Consider the following 16,380-nt stretch of genomic DNA (forward strand, 5'->3'; position numbering starts at 1 on the left):
GAGCGGTTAACCCAACAACAAGCTATGGCTTAACAGTTGGGTTGTTTAGCCCCTAACAACCCAGCATCTGTTCTCTCCCATTTGTGCACAATAGCTCATAGGTTGTTTAACCCATGGGCTGTCATGTCATGCAAACCAGGCCATATACTCTATTATTAATATTGTGTACAATATTGGTACAGTGTAGCCAAAGTTAAGCCCAACTGATTAAATAGGATATAAGGACATCCTTAACTCTGCCCTTGTAAACATGAGATCTATAATTGTTTAATTTTGGCTGGGCTAATCAGAAAGATGGAGAATTTGTTTATAGTAACGTGGAGCTTTCCTTTGAGTCCACAAAATAAATTGGAACAAGTAAGTTACCAAGTTTTGCTAATCAGAGAATTGAGGCTGGGAGACAGAGCTTGACTGCCTTTTCTTACATCAAGTCCTCCCATCTTCCCTGCTTCTCTCCTGGGTCTTTTTTTTAGTCCTTTGATGTCATGGACCTACATATGCCATCTAAAACTGTAATCAGCCACCCTGACCTCTTAGAAATAAGCGTGGGATAAACAAATCAAAATAAACATATCACATTTATTTATATTTTAGGTTGTAGTCCTGTATACACTTACTTGGGAGGAAGTCCCATGATCTAACAGGACTTATTTCTGAGTAGATGTGTGTAGCAGAGGTGTCGATCCTCAGGCCCAAGGGCCAAATCTAACCTACTTGGGGGTTCAACGTGGCTGCCCAGGGTTCTCCAGATAGCCATGCCCCCTTCCTCTGGCTCTACCTCCTTTCCCCTGACCACCAATCATTTGGTGGTTTCCCAACTTTTGTGCAGTTTTCCCCCATTCTAAAAGGTTGTAATGCCTCTCCTAAGGCTTAGTTACTGGCAGTAAGTGCTTTAAGCAAAAATATGCTAGTATTTTTGGCCCAGACCCTTTTACTGTCTGCGCCCTACACCAGTGGAATGCAGTCCCCAAGGCTTCTCTGAAATCGAATTCACTCCTTGGGCTGAGATTTCACACACCCCGTGTGTAGAATTACACTGTTTACTAACCTTCAGACCAGACAACTGTAATGTTCTTTATGTGGGGCATCTGGAAACTTCAATTGGTTCAAAATGCTGCTGCAAAACTGTTATCTAGGGCTTGTTTGACAGAGCATATTGCTCTGGTCTTTTGTGGTCTTCACTGGCAATCTTGTAGTTTCTGGACTTAATTTGCAGCACCGTGTCTCACCTGTAAAGCCCTAAACATTTTGAGACCTTAAGTTTCCATCTCCTCCAACACATTTCTTCCTGGGTATACAGAGGTCCCACTATGGGTTCCCACACTGACTGAGGAAGGCCACCTGACTCCCTTTATTTTTATTGCAGTTTCTTGTTAAGATCTGGGTTTGGGGCAGGCTCTTAGTGGATGCTGATGGACAGTGATTTTTCTGCTGCTGTGGTAAAGAAGGTATCCTTGTTATTCCAGTGCTTTTGTGTTGTTCGTTTCGAGGTTGGATACTGATATTCTGATTGTTTATTGTTTATGTTTACTGTTAACCACTTTTCTTTTGGGCAAGTGAAATTATTGTCCAAAAATGAATAAAAGTAATCTCTAGTGGATATTCTGGCTTATACCACTACCACCAAGCACAAATGGTTTGATTGCTATGATCCTACTATAGATATTTTTAAAATCTCTGATGTAAATTTGTAAATTGTTGATCTTGTTGTTTGCAAATGGCCAACTCATTTCCATTTAATATGGTTTATTATGTAATTTTGCATGCTCCTCAATCTCTTTTGTTGACATTCCCTAAAAGAGAGTTATGTGACTCATTTTGTGTTCTGTAAAGTAGATGGGAGAAATGGAGGGGGAGCTGTTACCAAACTAAACAAGAACTGGCTTAGAGGATTCTATTTCATCCAACTTGAGAGGCAAACAGTTCATTATAAAGGTCATATATCTTTATTAATCCTGGACATTCCACTTTTACAGGACTTTAAATTTACACTGTGCTTTGCAAACACAGATTAAGATGTGTTCTTTACCCTGAAGAGCTTGCTATATAAATAGCTGCTGCTAAAGGTGACCTATAAGAGAAAAGTCTGAGTTGATATCATTTTGCCCCTAGCAAAGTTAATTTACCAAAAAATGGCAACTGTTGGTAGTAATTTATGTTGCATGCCATTTAATATTTGCTCCATTATTTCATGCTTTTGCAGGTAAAGTTCAGAACAGGTTGAGTCACTGGATGATTGTATGTTTAAACTGAAACAAGAAACTAAGAAAGCTAGGTCTTGGGGGTACTAAACAATATTTCAAATGGCAAATTAGGAGTGAAAAATTACATAGCTCATCACAGGTCACCAGAGTTTTTACTTTCTTATTATTCCCCACTTTTTAAACTATTAGTTAAAGCTCTTTATGTGAGCTCAGGAACATCCATTGGAGATTTTGAAGACTGACTTTCAACTGGGTTGCACTATACTATTTTTGTTTAGGGATTGTTTTCTTTTTAATGGAAAACAGTGGCGAAAAGGGGGAAAAAGCAGAGTTAGATTGAGATATATGGCAAACATTTAAAGTGGGTCTCATGTTTCAGGTTGAGACGAAGGGTTACTTTGAAAAGCTTGAAAGCTCTAGGAGGGTGTTTAATCATAGATCCTCATTTAATATACTAAATTTGGCAAGGCAAAAACAACAACACCCCAGCACTACTGAGTGAGTAGCAGAAGAGCTATAGACCAAGGACCTATCCTTAATCTTCATAAATCTTCCCATAGCAACAGTCCTATACGATCATTAGAAAGGCACCTGTGAACTTTAGCTTTGGTCTAAGAGTGCAATCTACCTTCCTCTGAAACAAACCGATCTAACAGAACTGGACTGCATTCTTTTTATTGTGGGCCTGTGCTCTTTGGAGATAAACATGATGCATCAGACCTCCCTTGACTGCACTGTAATGGCAAATTCAGTCTTGCAGCAAATTGTACTGCCTTTTCCCCACTTCAGAAATGTTTGCGGACAGAATGTTGTGGATGGGACACAGCAACTCTCACTTCAAAGAATGTTGTGTTAGTGTTTTCCCCACCACCTCATCCCTGTACCCTTTTTGGTTTTATTCTTTTTGGTTTTATTTATGCATATATTTACATAATTTATATTCTATTCCTTCAACATAAATTTATGTTCCCAGGACAGCTAACAAAGTAGTAAGAAACAATAATGGTTAACACACTGAGGCATTTTCCCCTTACTCAGTATTTCCCACTCTTGCACAAAACAAGGCATGCACTAGATGTGTCTCTAGAGTCTCCTATACAGGAAATAACCTTGAAAATGTAAAAGGATTTTTAATTAAAAGCAGGTACAAATGAGTTCAATGAATACACAATTGCACTATTCTCACAAGAAACTTCTGGAGGTAGAAAGGACGTAGGAGAACAATGGAAACTAAACCACACCAACACATCTCTAGGGACAGCCAAGTTGCCTTACAAAAACCAAATATATGTGGGGCTAAAAAACATTTCTAAAATGCAGTGATAAAGCCTCCTCCATCCCTTTATGTATGTGTCACAGCAATTTCACATAATCTGCTCAGAGTCACAGAAATAGGAGTTGGATCTCCTGTTCTCTATGAATCTATTACTGTAGGTATTATGCATCTTTGTGCAACTCCCAAGAGCCTACGTTCATGATCTTCCAAAATATTCCTGGAAGTCTACTTGTAAATCCAATAAAGCCAGCCTAAGAGAGAACACAGGTGTTATTGTCTAAGCCACCCTTCCCTAACCTGGTGTCCTCCAGATGTTTTGGACTTCAATTCTCAGCAAGCCTAGCCAGAATGATCAACAATGTTGGGATCTGTAGTCCAAAATCTGGAGGACACCACGTTGGGGAAGGCTGGTCTAAGCAATTATCTATTGCGTTTTGCTGGCACTATGAACTGACTTGGGATACTAATGTGGTAGTATCCAGCATCTCCTCCATCCTGGAGCTGGCCAGTATTTTCAATAGGACTGGAACTACTTTTAATGCATGGTTAGCAACTACTTGTGGGGTATTTAGAAGAAATTATATGAACGTGGTATTTTCATTGGGACTGCAGAGGGGAGGTTCAACCTTTCCCTCCTATTCACAATTCATTATACAGACAGCAATTAGCCTTAGGAAAAAAGATCCAGTTGGCACACCCCACCCCACATGCACACGTACCTTTCAGGCCTGAGATTGGTGGGTTGTTTTTTTTAAAACACCTTTAAGTTGCTAACCAAAGTAAAGCCTAGTTTGGCCCTAACATTCTACTAATTTTGTTCAGGAAGCCATTGTACTTTTGTGGAAATATACAACTCCCATGTTCTGTCGGAGCTCCTCATTTTTAGGAGTGATAGGGTTGTTAGCCCCAAGTGGAGGTGATTTAGAAGTACTAGGTCAGCCGTGAGGAAGTAGCGACCATTATTATAGTATAAAATTATAGTCCATTTCTCATCCTTTGGAGAAAGGAAAAAAATCGCAGTGTCATTATGGTATAAAGTGAAGTGTAATTTAAAAAATTAGGATAATAATTAGGAGTGAAAAATACGGCAGATTCTCTGAAGTTTTCTGTGAGCTCCTTTTAGCGGCACCTATTACCAAAACACCTTTAAATTCAGAAAAGTTTAAAAACTGGTGAATTTGTAAGGGAGCTGCCAGAAAGAAACAAAGAAAAATTCAGCTGTGCATGTGGATGGCATATAACAACATTAAACAAGTGAAGTCCAAGAACACACGCATTCTTACAACTGAGAGAGACATTTGTAACAATTCACTTGAGGCAGGAAAATTGCCAGAGAACCAGTCAAGCCATCAGAGCATCAAGGCATGAGACAACCACTTAAGACAGGCACACTGCAGAAAAGCTGATGAATTCTTTCCATCTGTCCTCTCAAAAGGAGATGGCAAAGGACCATCAACTGAAAAAATCTTTTTATAATATAGACCTAGGGTGGGGTGTGTGTGGGAGGAAGATTGCAACTGATGCACAGCATAGTAAGAGATCAACCTGCTGTAAAAGACACAAAAGCAGGCCCAGCTAGTTTGTTTTTTCAATCAATTGGCAACCCTACTCCGGCATACTTTGCAATGCAAAATCTGACAGAAGAATAATGGAAGCCTGAGGAACTTGGGGTTGATCATTTTTAATTGACTTTTCTAGACCTCACGATGGAGAACAGCTTTAAAAGACTGGGAAAGCGCATCAGTGCTGGTTTGTTCTGCCTTTCTTCCATTGCCATTTATTCGGTTTTTACGGTTTTCACTCAGTTTCCTCCTCTTGAAGGCCAAGCCCGTGTCTTTGGACGTGCAACTTCGGTGCCTGAGCAAGGCATGGGTGGGGCTCACTGGGCTGGTGGCCCTGAGAATTGTGAGATGGGTTGTGCGTGCGTGCGTGCGTCTATTTTAACTGTGGTTTCCTCTTCCGAGGCAATAGGTGGCGCAGCAGCCCCGGCGGCAGCTGCATCCGTTGTTGCTTGCCATTCTTGCTGCTAGCTACGACGCTTCGACGGGAGCCGGGGGGCGTGCGGCTGCTCACGGCTCGCGCTCTATTGCAGCCACCTGGGGTCCCGAGGCTGCTCCTTCCACTTCCCTGCGCTCGCCCCGCTTCTCCGGGATAGGGCCTGTCCTTGCACTCTGCCTCTCCCCACCCCTCTGCCTCTCCAATTTTCTCCTTAGCCGTAGCCAATTGCTGGCCAGGACGGCTCTGCTGTCAGCTCTGGAGCACCGAGTGACATCAGCAGCCAGGCACACAAAAGCCACAGAAGGCAGCCCTTCCCTTTCAAGTTTACAGGTGTCTACGGTGGCGAGAGAAAGTAGGCTGCTGCTTTTCTTTTTAAGACCCAACACCGCACAGGATGCCAGGGGTTGTGTAGCCTCCATGCAATGCAGCCACACTGCAGGGCTCCAACGCCCAGCTTTGCACTTTCACGTCCCTCCTCCCCGCAAAAAAGTGAGCGCCAGGGCGGAAAGGGCTATGAAGCCACCCATTTTGCTCCCCTCTCTCAATCGTTAGTGTCTAACCATTTCCGTTCAACTAAGGCTGCAAAATCAAGGACACCCCCCCCCCCCGCAGACCCAGTCTGAAATTAAGGTTACCAACTTCAAAAACATTATGCGGCCGTTATGAAGCGATAATGTGCTGCTCTCTGTTCTGTGCTGTTAACAGGGTTGCACCTGCCGATTTCTGGAAATGGAGCTGCTGTAAAAGGCAGAGGAGGAGGCCAGGCCTCGTGAGTCGGTCAGTTGGCAACCATATTTGCAAATGGCTCAGACTGCAGGGCCCGGAGTTTCAGTAGCAAAATGGTAGTCGCCAGTTTCTGTACCTTCTATTCCTCCTTCTCTCTCTCCCTGCCGTCCCCCCCCCCCTCCCCCGGTATGCCACTGAAAACCTCCCCTCGCTGCAGGAGGGTGGTGGTTAGGGAAACCGGGAAGCGGGAAGTCCTCCAGCCCCCCGCCCCGCCAAGCGTTCGTCACGTGACTCCTGAGGGAATTAGCCCGTCATTGCGATGAGGCAATCGCCTATTGTATCCTTCCGCCACTCAGAACGTGTGCGCGCGCGCTCAGCCCCCCCCCCCTTCCCCTTTTCGCTAGCCTGCCTCGGACGAAGTCTCTTCCATGCGAGAGGAGCCCTCCGCTTCTTGTGCAGGGCTCTAACGAAGAGAGGCGAGGGCAGCTGTCTAGGCGCGCAGCAAGTCGGCTGGAACTGTGGCCGAGGAGGCGGTGATGTGGCGGGGGAGGACTCGTTTTTTCGTAAGCGGCGGCGGCGGCGGCGGCGGCGGAGGGAGCTAGCGAGGAGCGGTGTCAGCAGTGACTTCTCCTCCCCCCCCTCCTTCTCCTCTCCCTCTTTCGGCGCTGTTCCCTCGCTCTCCCCTCCCCCTCCCTCCCCTCGCTCTCCCCTCGCTCTCTCTCGGAAGGTGCAGCCATGATGGCAGTTTGAAGCTCAGGCGGTTGGCGCTGCGGCTCGGAGCCACAGCCCGGCGGGGGGCGATCGGACGAGCTGACGCTGAGGGAGAAGGGGGGGCGCCGTGCGCTGGCTGACTGAGGGCAGTAACGACCGGCCGAGAGCGAGAGATGACACGGGGCAGCCTTCAGCCCCGCGCGCCCCTCAGGACCTGAGGGTCTCTCTCCCCCCGCTCCCCGCGCGGCGCCTTCTCCTCAGGCCCCGCCGCCGCCGCCTGGTTTTCCCCTTCCTCCCCTTTCCCGGAGAGGAGCGAGCCCGAGAGCCGCGGCGCCGAGTCGAAACTTTCTCGTCGGCCGCCTTCCGCCGAACCGAAGCCGACCAACCTGCGGCGCCCGCGCGCCCGGCCCCCCTTCGCGAGGGGCGCGGAGCGCGGCGGGGGGGGGCGCCCCGCCGCGGCCGCGGAGCTGCTGTCACCGTTTCTGCTGGAGCGCCGCCGCTCGAGCGAGAGAGAAAGAGACCGCCTCGAAGGCGGCGGCGGCGGCGGCGGCGGCGGTTCCTCTTTCTCCTCGCCCGACAGCGGGAGCAGCAGCAGCGCCAAGGAAAGCCGGGGCCCGATTTCTGCCCAGCCGCCGCCGCCGCCGCGCTCGAGGTATTGCCTGCAGGAGCAGAAGGGAGCCGCGCCGGTGGCGGGAGCTGCAGCAGCAGGAGGACCTTCCTTGCCACCGCCTTCCGACCAGGCCCCTCCTGCCTCTGCGGGGCTTTCGTTGGGATTGCCGCCGCGATCAGCAGCGGCAGGCCCTGCATACGGTGCCGTTCTCCCAACGCCAGAAGAAGGAGCAGCATCGCGCTCCAGCAGCCGTCTCGTTAGTAGTCGTCGCCGTCGCCCTCCTCATCGGCGGCGGGGAGAGGAGCAGCCTCCGCCAAGGCTTAGAGCCATCTGCGCCCTGCAGCCGCCGCCGTGCCTGTCCGCGCTGTTCCTGAGCGGCTCCCGGCTCCCAGACATGACCGCCATCATCAAAGAGATCGTCAGCAGGAACAAAAGGCGATACCAGGAGGATGGCTTCGATTTAGACCTGACCTGTATCCCAGATCTTGTGCAGGCCTGACTGGGCCGAGGACGTCTTTCTCCTTTTTTTCTTTGGCTGGGGGAGGTGGAAGTCGTATATCTTAGCTTCTTCCCCCCATCCTCCGGTTAGAGGGAGACCTGGGTGTCCGTGTTCCTTTTTTTCCCGCCCCCGCCCAGGTACCACGTTCTGGTAGAAAAGCCGCTGTTGTCACTTCTCCCTCCCCCCCTCCCCTCCGATTTGCAGAAACGAGAATCTGGTAGGCTCAGGCCTAGGCCTGGCACTAAAAGGTAGAGATGAAATTCAAGTGGAAATCAGTAGTGCACGTACAGCTGTTGCATCAGAATCCTGCAGCGATTATCTAGTATATTTCTTTCAGTACCTCTTTGTATTGTATGCTTTGGCGATGTTTATGATGGCGATTGTGTGTATTAAGATTTTATCAGTTGCATTGAAAAAGAGCTGGGTACTTCACAATGCCTTTGTCTTTTGGAAAATGTTCCTTATTGTGGTATAGAAAATACACACTTGAGGTCAACTTACATAGTGCTCACTTCCTGGCTGTAGATAGGGGGAAACTGGTGCTTAATAGGTTTTGGTATTTAATGCTCTTTAGTAAAAAATACGGCTCTGTAGTTAGTTGCTTATAAATGATGATGTCATGTGGATCATTGTGTATTTTATATGCAGCAAATGATGACTGCAAAGATTAGCATTAGTGAATGAAACTATTGTATGGTCATCTTTGACATGCATCTTATGCAGGGTGTTATGCCCTACCAAACAAAGTACATAATAAGCTCCAAATAAGATTTCTTTTTAAAAAAATGTTTCAGTAAGTCTTTCTTGATAAGCAAATAGTGGAGTTCTAAATAGATAATGTGGTTTGAATAATAAGCTTATGCAATCAAAGATACCGAGTATAATGGTGCATCGTTATACATTTTGATCTTTTGAGTTTGGCGGTATATGTTGGTGATTACAGAAGAATTGAGTTTAGCTCTCAGTTATATAGATTCACTGCAGGGGGTGTGGCCAATGTACACATGAACATAGGTTCTTTGTGTCAGCTGATGGCAGCATCCTTTTACATATTTACGGATGACAAGACCACTCTATATCGGTGTAGTATTTGATTAAGACTTATAATTCAAACCATAGCAGCCAGACTTGGCAAGTTAACATGTATCCAGTAACTTGTGTTGAACTGAGAATGGGCCCTTTTTTCAGTGTAGCAGTGTTAAGTTAGGTTAAGTGCTCTTCAGATAAAATACCAATGAAATATGTGATTCTAGGTTGTAGTTGTAAAATACTACGATTATGTACATGGAGCGTGGGGAGACTCTGGAGATAAGCTCTTACTCTGTATTTCATTAGTTGGAGCCTCAAGTATTCAGAACTGCATGCCAAACAATCTATCCCATTTGTGTGCTTCTCCCATCTTTTGAAGGTTTGCTACTCCAATTGGGGAGGAAAATCTATTTGCATTTTGTTATAGGAACATACTTAGTATTTTAGAAACAAAACATTTTACTTGTTAAACAAAAAATATAATTTAATTTGAGCTATTAGTTTACTTTATTTACAGTGCAATTCTATGCATGTTTTCACAGAAATTCATCTGTGTTTAGTGGGGCTTAATCCCAGATATATGCATAGGTTTGCGCTGTTAAGATCAGTGTGAGGGATTCACTTTGTGAATAAAAGTGATAAAATGAACTATTTCACTGATAGTAATTATCTGAAATATATGAATGATAGAGGTGTTTTTTGTATGTTAAGATTTTTGGTATTTGAGCAAGAAAACTCAAGATACTTTACTATTATCCAGTCCAGAATTTAAAAAAAAAAAAAAAACACTTGTCATTTAAAAATGAAAAGTGTTTTGTCCTTACTTTGTGTAAAGGATTTTCTGTTCTAATTATGAATGGCAAGTCAGCTGTTTTAATATGCAGTTTAAGACTGAGTGTGAAGCTGTTGCATAGTTCATTGAAGAGTTAAATATATGCTGTTGAAGCTGTAAAGCCATAACCACTGTATTTATTTGGGCAGAATCCAACACTGATTCTCGTATGCCCCCACTGATTCTCTTATGCCCCAGCATTCCATTGTGCATGTAGCCCCCACCGCTGGTGCAATATCAATTTAGCATTTCTGGGGCAGCCTGAAACAAGCGAATATGCTTGTTTCTAGAAGGAGGACAGTCTGGCGGAGCTCATATGAGGGAGCTGACTTTCCTCCTTCCAGAAATGAGCAGAAATGCTCATTTGGGGACTTCCTCTAGGAAGCACTAAATCTCCCTCGCTTAAGTGGTGGGTTCCCACTAGCACAACCGAATTGGTGGGATCCACTGCTTGCGGAAGGAAATTCGTCAGAGCAGAAGTGCCCCTTTGGATTCTGCCCTATGGTTTATATACCACCCCAACTGACGTATGCCCTCAGCCTGGTTTACAATCATAAAATACAATCTGTATTGTAAAATACAATACAATCTGTATTGGAAAACTGTCCAGCCATTTTTAAAGGCTGAAATCTCTGCACATGAGAAGTCCAAAATGTGGTTGTGTCTCTTAGGCTGTGGCTAGTAAAGAGTGAGGCTGCCATTCTATAGATACTTTCCTGATAGTGAACCCCATTGAACACAGTGAGACTTATTTCCAAATACCCTTGGATAGGATTGTGCTACTTATTCCATTGACCTTCTGAGAAAAGATACTTTTGACTAGCAGAAATAATCAAAATAATTTGTTCAGTAGTCCTGTGGATTTGAGACTTTGGATTAAATCATATGCGGACCTAAACTACTTAATTGGCAATGGGTGCAAACAAATATTACACAAGGAATTCTTTGTTTTTATGTATTGCTCTTAGTCCATAAAACTCTTTTAGAATTACCCTTCTGAAATTAGTTACCTGTGGATTCTAGCTGTGCTATGATGCGGGTATTTCCTCGAATGTAGCCTGGGAACAGTTCACTTTTTCTATTTGGAGAACATTGTGCTTTCTACTTAATTTCATGAGACCGTGAAACAAGAAATGATACAATGTATGTGTTAATATATGCAAGGCGAGTGGATACAATCAAGGGAAACTTAGTTTCAGCTAATTGCAGTCATATACATGCTAGGGAGTGAGTTATTAAACCCAGGGAGATTTGCTTATGAGTAAACATGCTTAGAATTGCATTGTAAATCCTCTTCCATTGCTTCTAGTGAACTTAATAACTAATTTAGTCTTTATGTAAGTTCATTTGCCTCCAACTTACTGAAAACTGCTTTAAAACTAATGTGAAAAGGTCTTGATTTCATCGACATAAACTTCTATATTACAGTAAGTTCTCCTTCTGTAGTGTGTGTGTGTGTGTGTGTGTGTATGTATGTGTATATATATATATATATATAGCTACATCCAAACATTACACAAGCAGTCCCAGTCATGCAATGGGAGTGTCCCTTCCCCCTGTACCCCCCGGCCCCAAATTTGCTTTGGAGAGTCCCCCAGTGGTGTCCTTTCCACTGTCAGAAGGACATCATTGGATACAACCCATTCTTCTTTTTGGAGACAAGGCATTGTTAGGCTGTAAAAGTAATATTTGTTGCACAGTTAAAATACCAGATTAACAAAGCAATTCTCTGCATGTTTTTGTGGAAGTAAGTGCCACTGTGTATAATGGATTTTACTCCCTAATGAGTTCGTTTAAAATTGCAGCTAATTTAAGGACAATTTTTAATTTGAGACCTTTGCATGTTTTTTTCTAATACAAGTGTTACTTTGGATGAAAAGTACTTCGATCATAATGTGTCAATGACAGTGCAAGTGTTTAATTGCCCCAGATACAAGTACCAGAAAAGGATTTTCTTAAAATGTAAATCGTACAAAAAGTGTTCTTAATTATGCTGTTTTAGTACTTCAAATGTTGTTAAATAGGTATTGAATGTGTGCAAGATCATACAGATTGGTGGTAGATTACATATCTGATTCATGGTATAGCTCAGATCCTTTAAGTTTTAGTCATTTCTCCCAAGTGCTTGGATAGTATCCCCTTGGGTTAATTACTTGGTTTCTATATTTCTTGGTTAGTGCAGATTTGTAAAGTTATGCAAACTAAACATGAAGTTAAAAATTAACAAGCATTGTTTATGTACACAGTTAAGTCACAACTCTTGGTCTTCTTTTGGTCAGTAGCAGCTGCAGTACAAGCAGGCAGTGGGTCAGTGTTTCAGTAAAAAGGGTCCTTTGAAATTGTGAGTATCCTGTAAATTAGAGTGTAAAAGAGAATTGTAAGTGAGATTGGAGTCTTCCTTAATATAATTATGCATTTGTAAATGTGTATTTGATAACCATAGGAAGCTGTCTTGTGTAGAATCAGATTGTTGGTTCACCTAGCCTAGTATTGCCTACTCTGACTAGCAGTGGCTCTCCAAGGCATCAGGCAGACGTCTTTCTCAGCCCTGCTATTGCAGATCCTTTATAATTGGAGATAAAAGGAGCTGAACTTGGGACCTTTGGGGTCCAAAGCATGTGTTGTATCTTGATGTTTGTAAATTATTGTTATAACCTTATTTTATACTGGGTTTTTGAGTCTGCTCTCATGTGGGCAGGGGGAGGTTAGTATGTACTTCTGTGTAAAAATAGGATTAATTAGAGGCTTCACTTAGAGGTAGGATTTATACTCTAAAATTGCATTTTGTGTGCAGTATTTTTTTTTTAAAAACTTAAAAAAAAAGTTTATTCCTGCATTGGTGTATCTAATCAGCCTTTTCCAATCTGGGGCTGCCATATATTGTTGAGCTACAGTTCCCATTATCCCTGATCAGTGGCCATGCTGGCAGTTGTAGTTCAACAACATCTTGGGACCCCACCTAGATCTGAATGTAAGTGTATATAATTTATAGGTCAAACTGGCACTCATAAGTATCTGTTGATTAAATAGCTTGGAAAACCCTATTTCCTACTCAGCTTGGTGTGTAGAGGATGCACTGAAAATGAAAGTTTGGCACCTGAAGTTCATTTGCATCAGTTCTGTTTGATATAAAACAACAGCTCAATAGAAATGATATGTACAAGTAAAAATTCTTTATATAGAAATAATGTGGACTTCAAATATTGTATAATAGTGTTTCGAGAACAGGGTCTAAAAAGGTCAAGACAGGGTTCCCCATACTACCCAAATTCCTAAGAGTTTAGGAATAAAATAAAATGTTAATTTGCAAACATCCAGAGCCTTGTGTGGCGCAGAGTGGTAGGCAGCAACATTGCAACTGAAACTCTCCCCATGACCTGAGTTCGATCCCAGCAGAAGCTGGGTCTCGGGTAGCCGGCTCAGGTCGACTCAGCCTTCCATCCTTCTGAGGTCAGTAAAATGAGTACCCAGCTTGCTGGGGGAAAGGTAGTCACAACTGGGGAAGGCAATGGCAAACTGTCCCGCTATAGTCTGCCATGAAAACGCCAGCACAAGCAGCGTCCCTCTAGGGGTCAGTAATGACCCGGTGCTTGCACAGGAGGAACCTTTCCTTTTTTGCAAACATCCAAATTATGGCATGCCAGAAGTACGACTTGTTCATGCAATTAAGTGTTTCAAAGATGGATAATTTGGGTTTTATTTGTAGGAATTCAAGCTATTAACCACACATTCCATCTACCATCTTGGGTCACAAATCACAGTTTGCCTACCATGAGGTGAGCTTCATACAACTCCCACTGCTTAATGGTTTGGATTACTTGCGCTCAGTGGAGATCTGCTGGCATTGGAGGAAGGGGGCAGAGTGGCAATGTTCTCTGATTCCCCTGCAGCCCCCATCTCCCATGCTTTTCCAGAGGGTTAGAACAGTGAGAGGTGGCACTGAGGGTTGCAGAGTGAGGGGGAATCTGAGGAAATCACTGCTCCACCCCCTTCCTCTGGCAGGAAATATCCACTTGGTCCTAACTCCTTCCACCACCAGAAGGAGCTCTTTGCAGGAGCAAGTCTAAATCCAGCCCAATAGTTTATAGTGGGGTTTACATTGGGTTAGTATCCACTGGTGTCTCCCATCAGTGAAATGAATAATGTTGGCAGAATGGATTCCTCCTCCCCTCTGTAGCCTCATGCACACCCTAAAATGTCTGGAGTGGGGCAACCCTCGAGCAAATTCGGCAGGTGCAGTGAGGAGGAAAGTCAATATGATGGAATGCTCTGCCCTTATCTGGGCTTCCTTGTAGGTATGGGAATGCTCAGTGGCTCACTAGAGCAGCCTTCCCCAACCTAGTATGACTCCCAGCATTCCTGACTATTGGTGCTGGGGCTCATGGGAGTTGAAGCTGAAAACATCTGGAGGGTACCAGATTGGGGAAAGCTGCGCTAGAGCTTAAAGAGACAAAGTTCATTTCATTTTGCTCCATCTCTTCAGAATAGAGTTGACAAGTGGTTAGCTCTCCTTCATAGTTTGCTCTTTCATTCCAGCAAAGCTCCCCCCTCTGATGTAACTGATCATACAGTATTCGCAGCTGCATTTTGAGTGGCTGCCACCTTCCCAGGTCTGCCTTGCCCTGTAAAGAGCTTCCTCTTTTTTTTTTTTTTGCTGCTTTGTTTTGAGGACTCTGAGCTCCATTACGCTTCAGCCTGGAAGGCAGATTCTGCTTAACTTCCTGTCTCCCTCTAAAACATGAGTGAGTGGTAGCATGGGGTCAGCGAATTGCATCCTACCATAAGAGGCAAAATCAAAATGGCAGTACTGCTATTCAGCCATAAACTGAGTATCAGAACCCTTGGGCCATATCTGGTCTTTAGTTGAACAGGATTAGATGTTGTGTTTTTAATATTCTTCAGTCTAGTTGAAATGGTAATTGCTGTTGTGGGAAGTCTATAAAATATTACTATTAATATGATAATTTCAGTTGTATTCCTTAAACATTTTAAACATTAAAATAAAGCCAGTAAAATAATGTCATACTCACAAGTGTTAGTATTGTGAATTTATGCTAAATCAGCTGAAAAGTCAAAATCTGTTTTTTAGTTAAACTGGATCTGGCAATTGCCTGCCTTTTGTGGTAAAGGTTTATTAAGGCATCTCCGTTCTGACATGCATTTGTAACTTGGACTGTGTAAATAGATTTTTTTTGCATGTATACTTATCCATACTAGTAGGTCTTAAAAGCCCTTTATATCAACTAGTCTTGTCGCTATGGTTGCCCATTCCCTAGCTTCCATAATATTCTGACACTTTTAACTATTTTTATCACATTTTTATTCCTCCCTCCAAGAATCTTAGGATGGTGTACATCTTATCCAACTTACAACAGCACTGTGAGGTAGGTTATGCTGAGAGAACGGTATTTGTCCAGTGTCACCCATTGGGCTTCATGGAGTCAGGTCTTCTCCACTGTGGGTCAGATATCCTATTGACTAGCTACATCACAATGGCTTTTGTGATTGTAGTATTACTGTTCTGATAGACAGGGTAACTGCCATGTGTTGCAGAAATGGAAAGCAGGCAACTGAGATTGGAGGGAAGCAGTGTGTGGAAGACCTTCCTATTGCTTCCTCCCGTATATACACCCACTGTATGGTGGGCATTTTGCTAATATAAAATACATAAATGGGACCTGCAACAAAATGTTCCAGTGTTCCTTTTCAGGCCTTGCTAGTCATGCTCTGTTCCAAGATAATCCATTTCATTTGCCCCCTAGTCTTCTGAACCCCTGCCCCTGCAAACAGTCAGCCAGTCTTTTGTGGCCACTGACCATGCTCGGTCCTTCTTGGTTTCCCCTGTTTAGACTTTTATACTTCTACAAACCTTGGGATTTTCTCCAAGCTTGCTGATAAGTCTGTCTTGTGCATGGATGATTTCATTTTGGCCAGATAAGAATCCACACTCAGAGAATGGAGTTTTCTATTATATGATGTCTCTTCCTTGGATCAGCTTTCAAACTGTACATTTCTCCTCAGAAAGGATACATCATTTTCATGAAGTTTGGTTAATCTCTCTTTTCAAATCGGAAAGAATCCTATTGTAAAGCTGGTATTTATCTGAATTTTCCAGAAAGTTGCTGAATGCGTTTCCTTTGGGCTTCACGTCAATTCCTCTGATACTTGGCAGCTTGGTCCCTGCTAACACGGTTCCTGCAGAGGAATACCATGTATCAGTGCACATAGCTAACAAATGCATTGTGTCCCATGGGTGTCTCTGCAATGTACAGATCCTTTGGTCTCCTTTTCACTGTGTTTTGCTAGTAGTAAATAAAAGTAGTTAATAAAAGCTGTAGTTTAAAAAAAAACTCTTCTAACAGCTATTTTAGTGCCATTTGGTTGAGATGAAATTACTCAGGGTGCAACCCCATGAAATACAATGGTGTGTGGAAGTTGTTACCTCTCCTGCCCTGCATCTAAGCTTATTAGATCCTTAGGAACTTATTGGTGTTT

The 16,380-nt window shown here is 43.7% G+C and overlaps 1 protein-coding gene across 2 annotated transcripts in view; it reads left to right on the forward strand.

The window, feature by feature from the left end:
- Nucleotides 1-6,796: 6,796 nt before the first annotated feature.
- PTEN (phosphatase and tensin homolog) overlaps nucleotides 6,797-16,380 on the forward strand; it is a 63,251-nt gene continuing 53,667 nt past the window's right edge. The window contains exons 1-2 of one of the 2 annotated variants that reach the window (XM_084845739.1): nucleotides 6,917-7,437; nucleotides 7,545-7,998. In XM_084845739.1, coding sequence (XP_084701865.1) covers nucleotides 7,920-7,998 — 79 coding nt within the window. In that variant the 5' untranslated portion in view covers nucleotides 6,917-7,437; nucleotides 7,545-7,919. Of the gene's footprint in view, nucleotides 7,999-16,380 lie in introns of both variants that reach the window. The other variant, XM_084845738.1, reaches the window with a different exon arrangement.

This window comes from Heloderma suspectum, chromosome 3 (genome assembly GCF_057233095.1).
Source record: "Heloderma suspectum isolate Gila_16-S chromosome 3, 16-S_ref, whole genome shotgun sequence".
Taxonomy (NCBI): Eukaryota; Metazoa; Chordata; class Lepidosauria; order Squamata; family Helodermatidae; genus Heloderma; species Heloderma suspectum.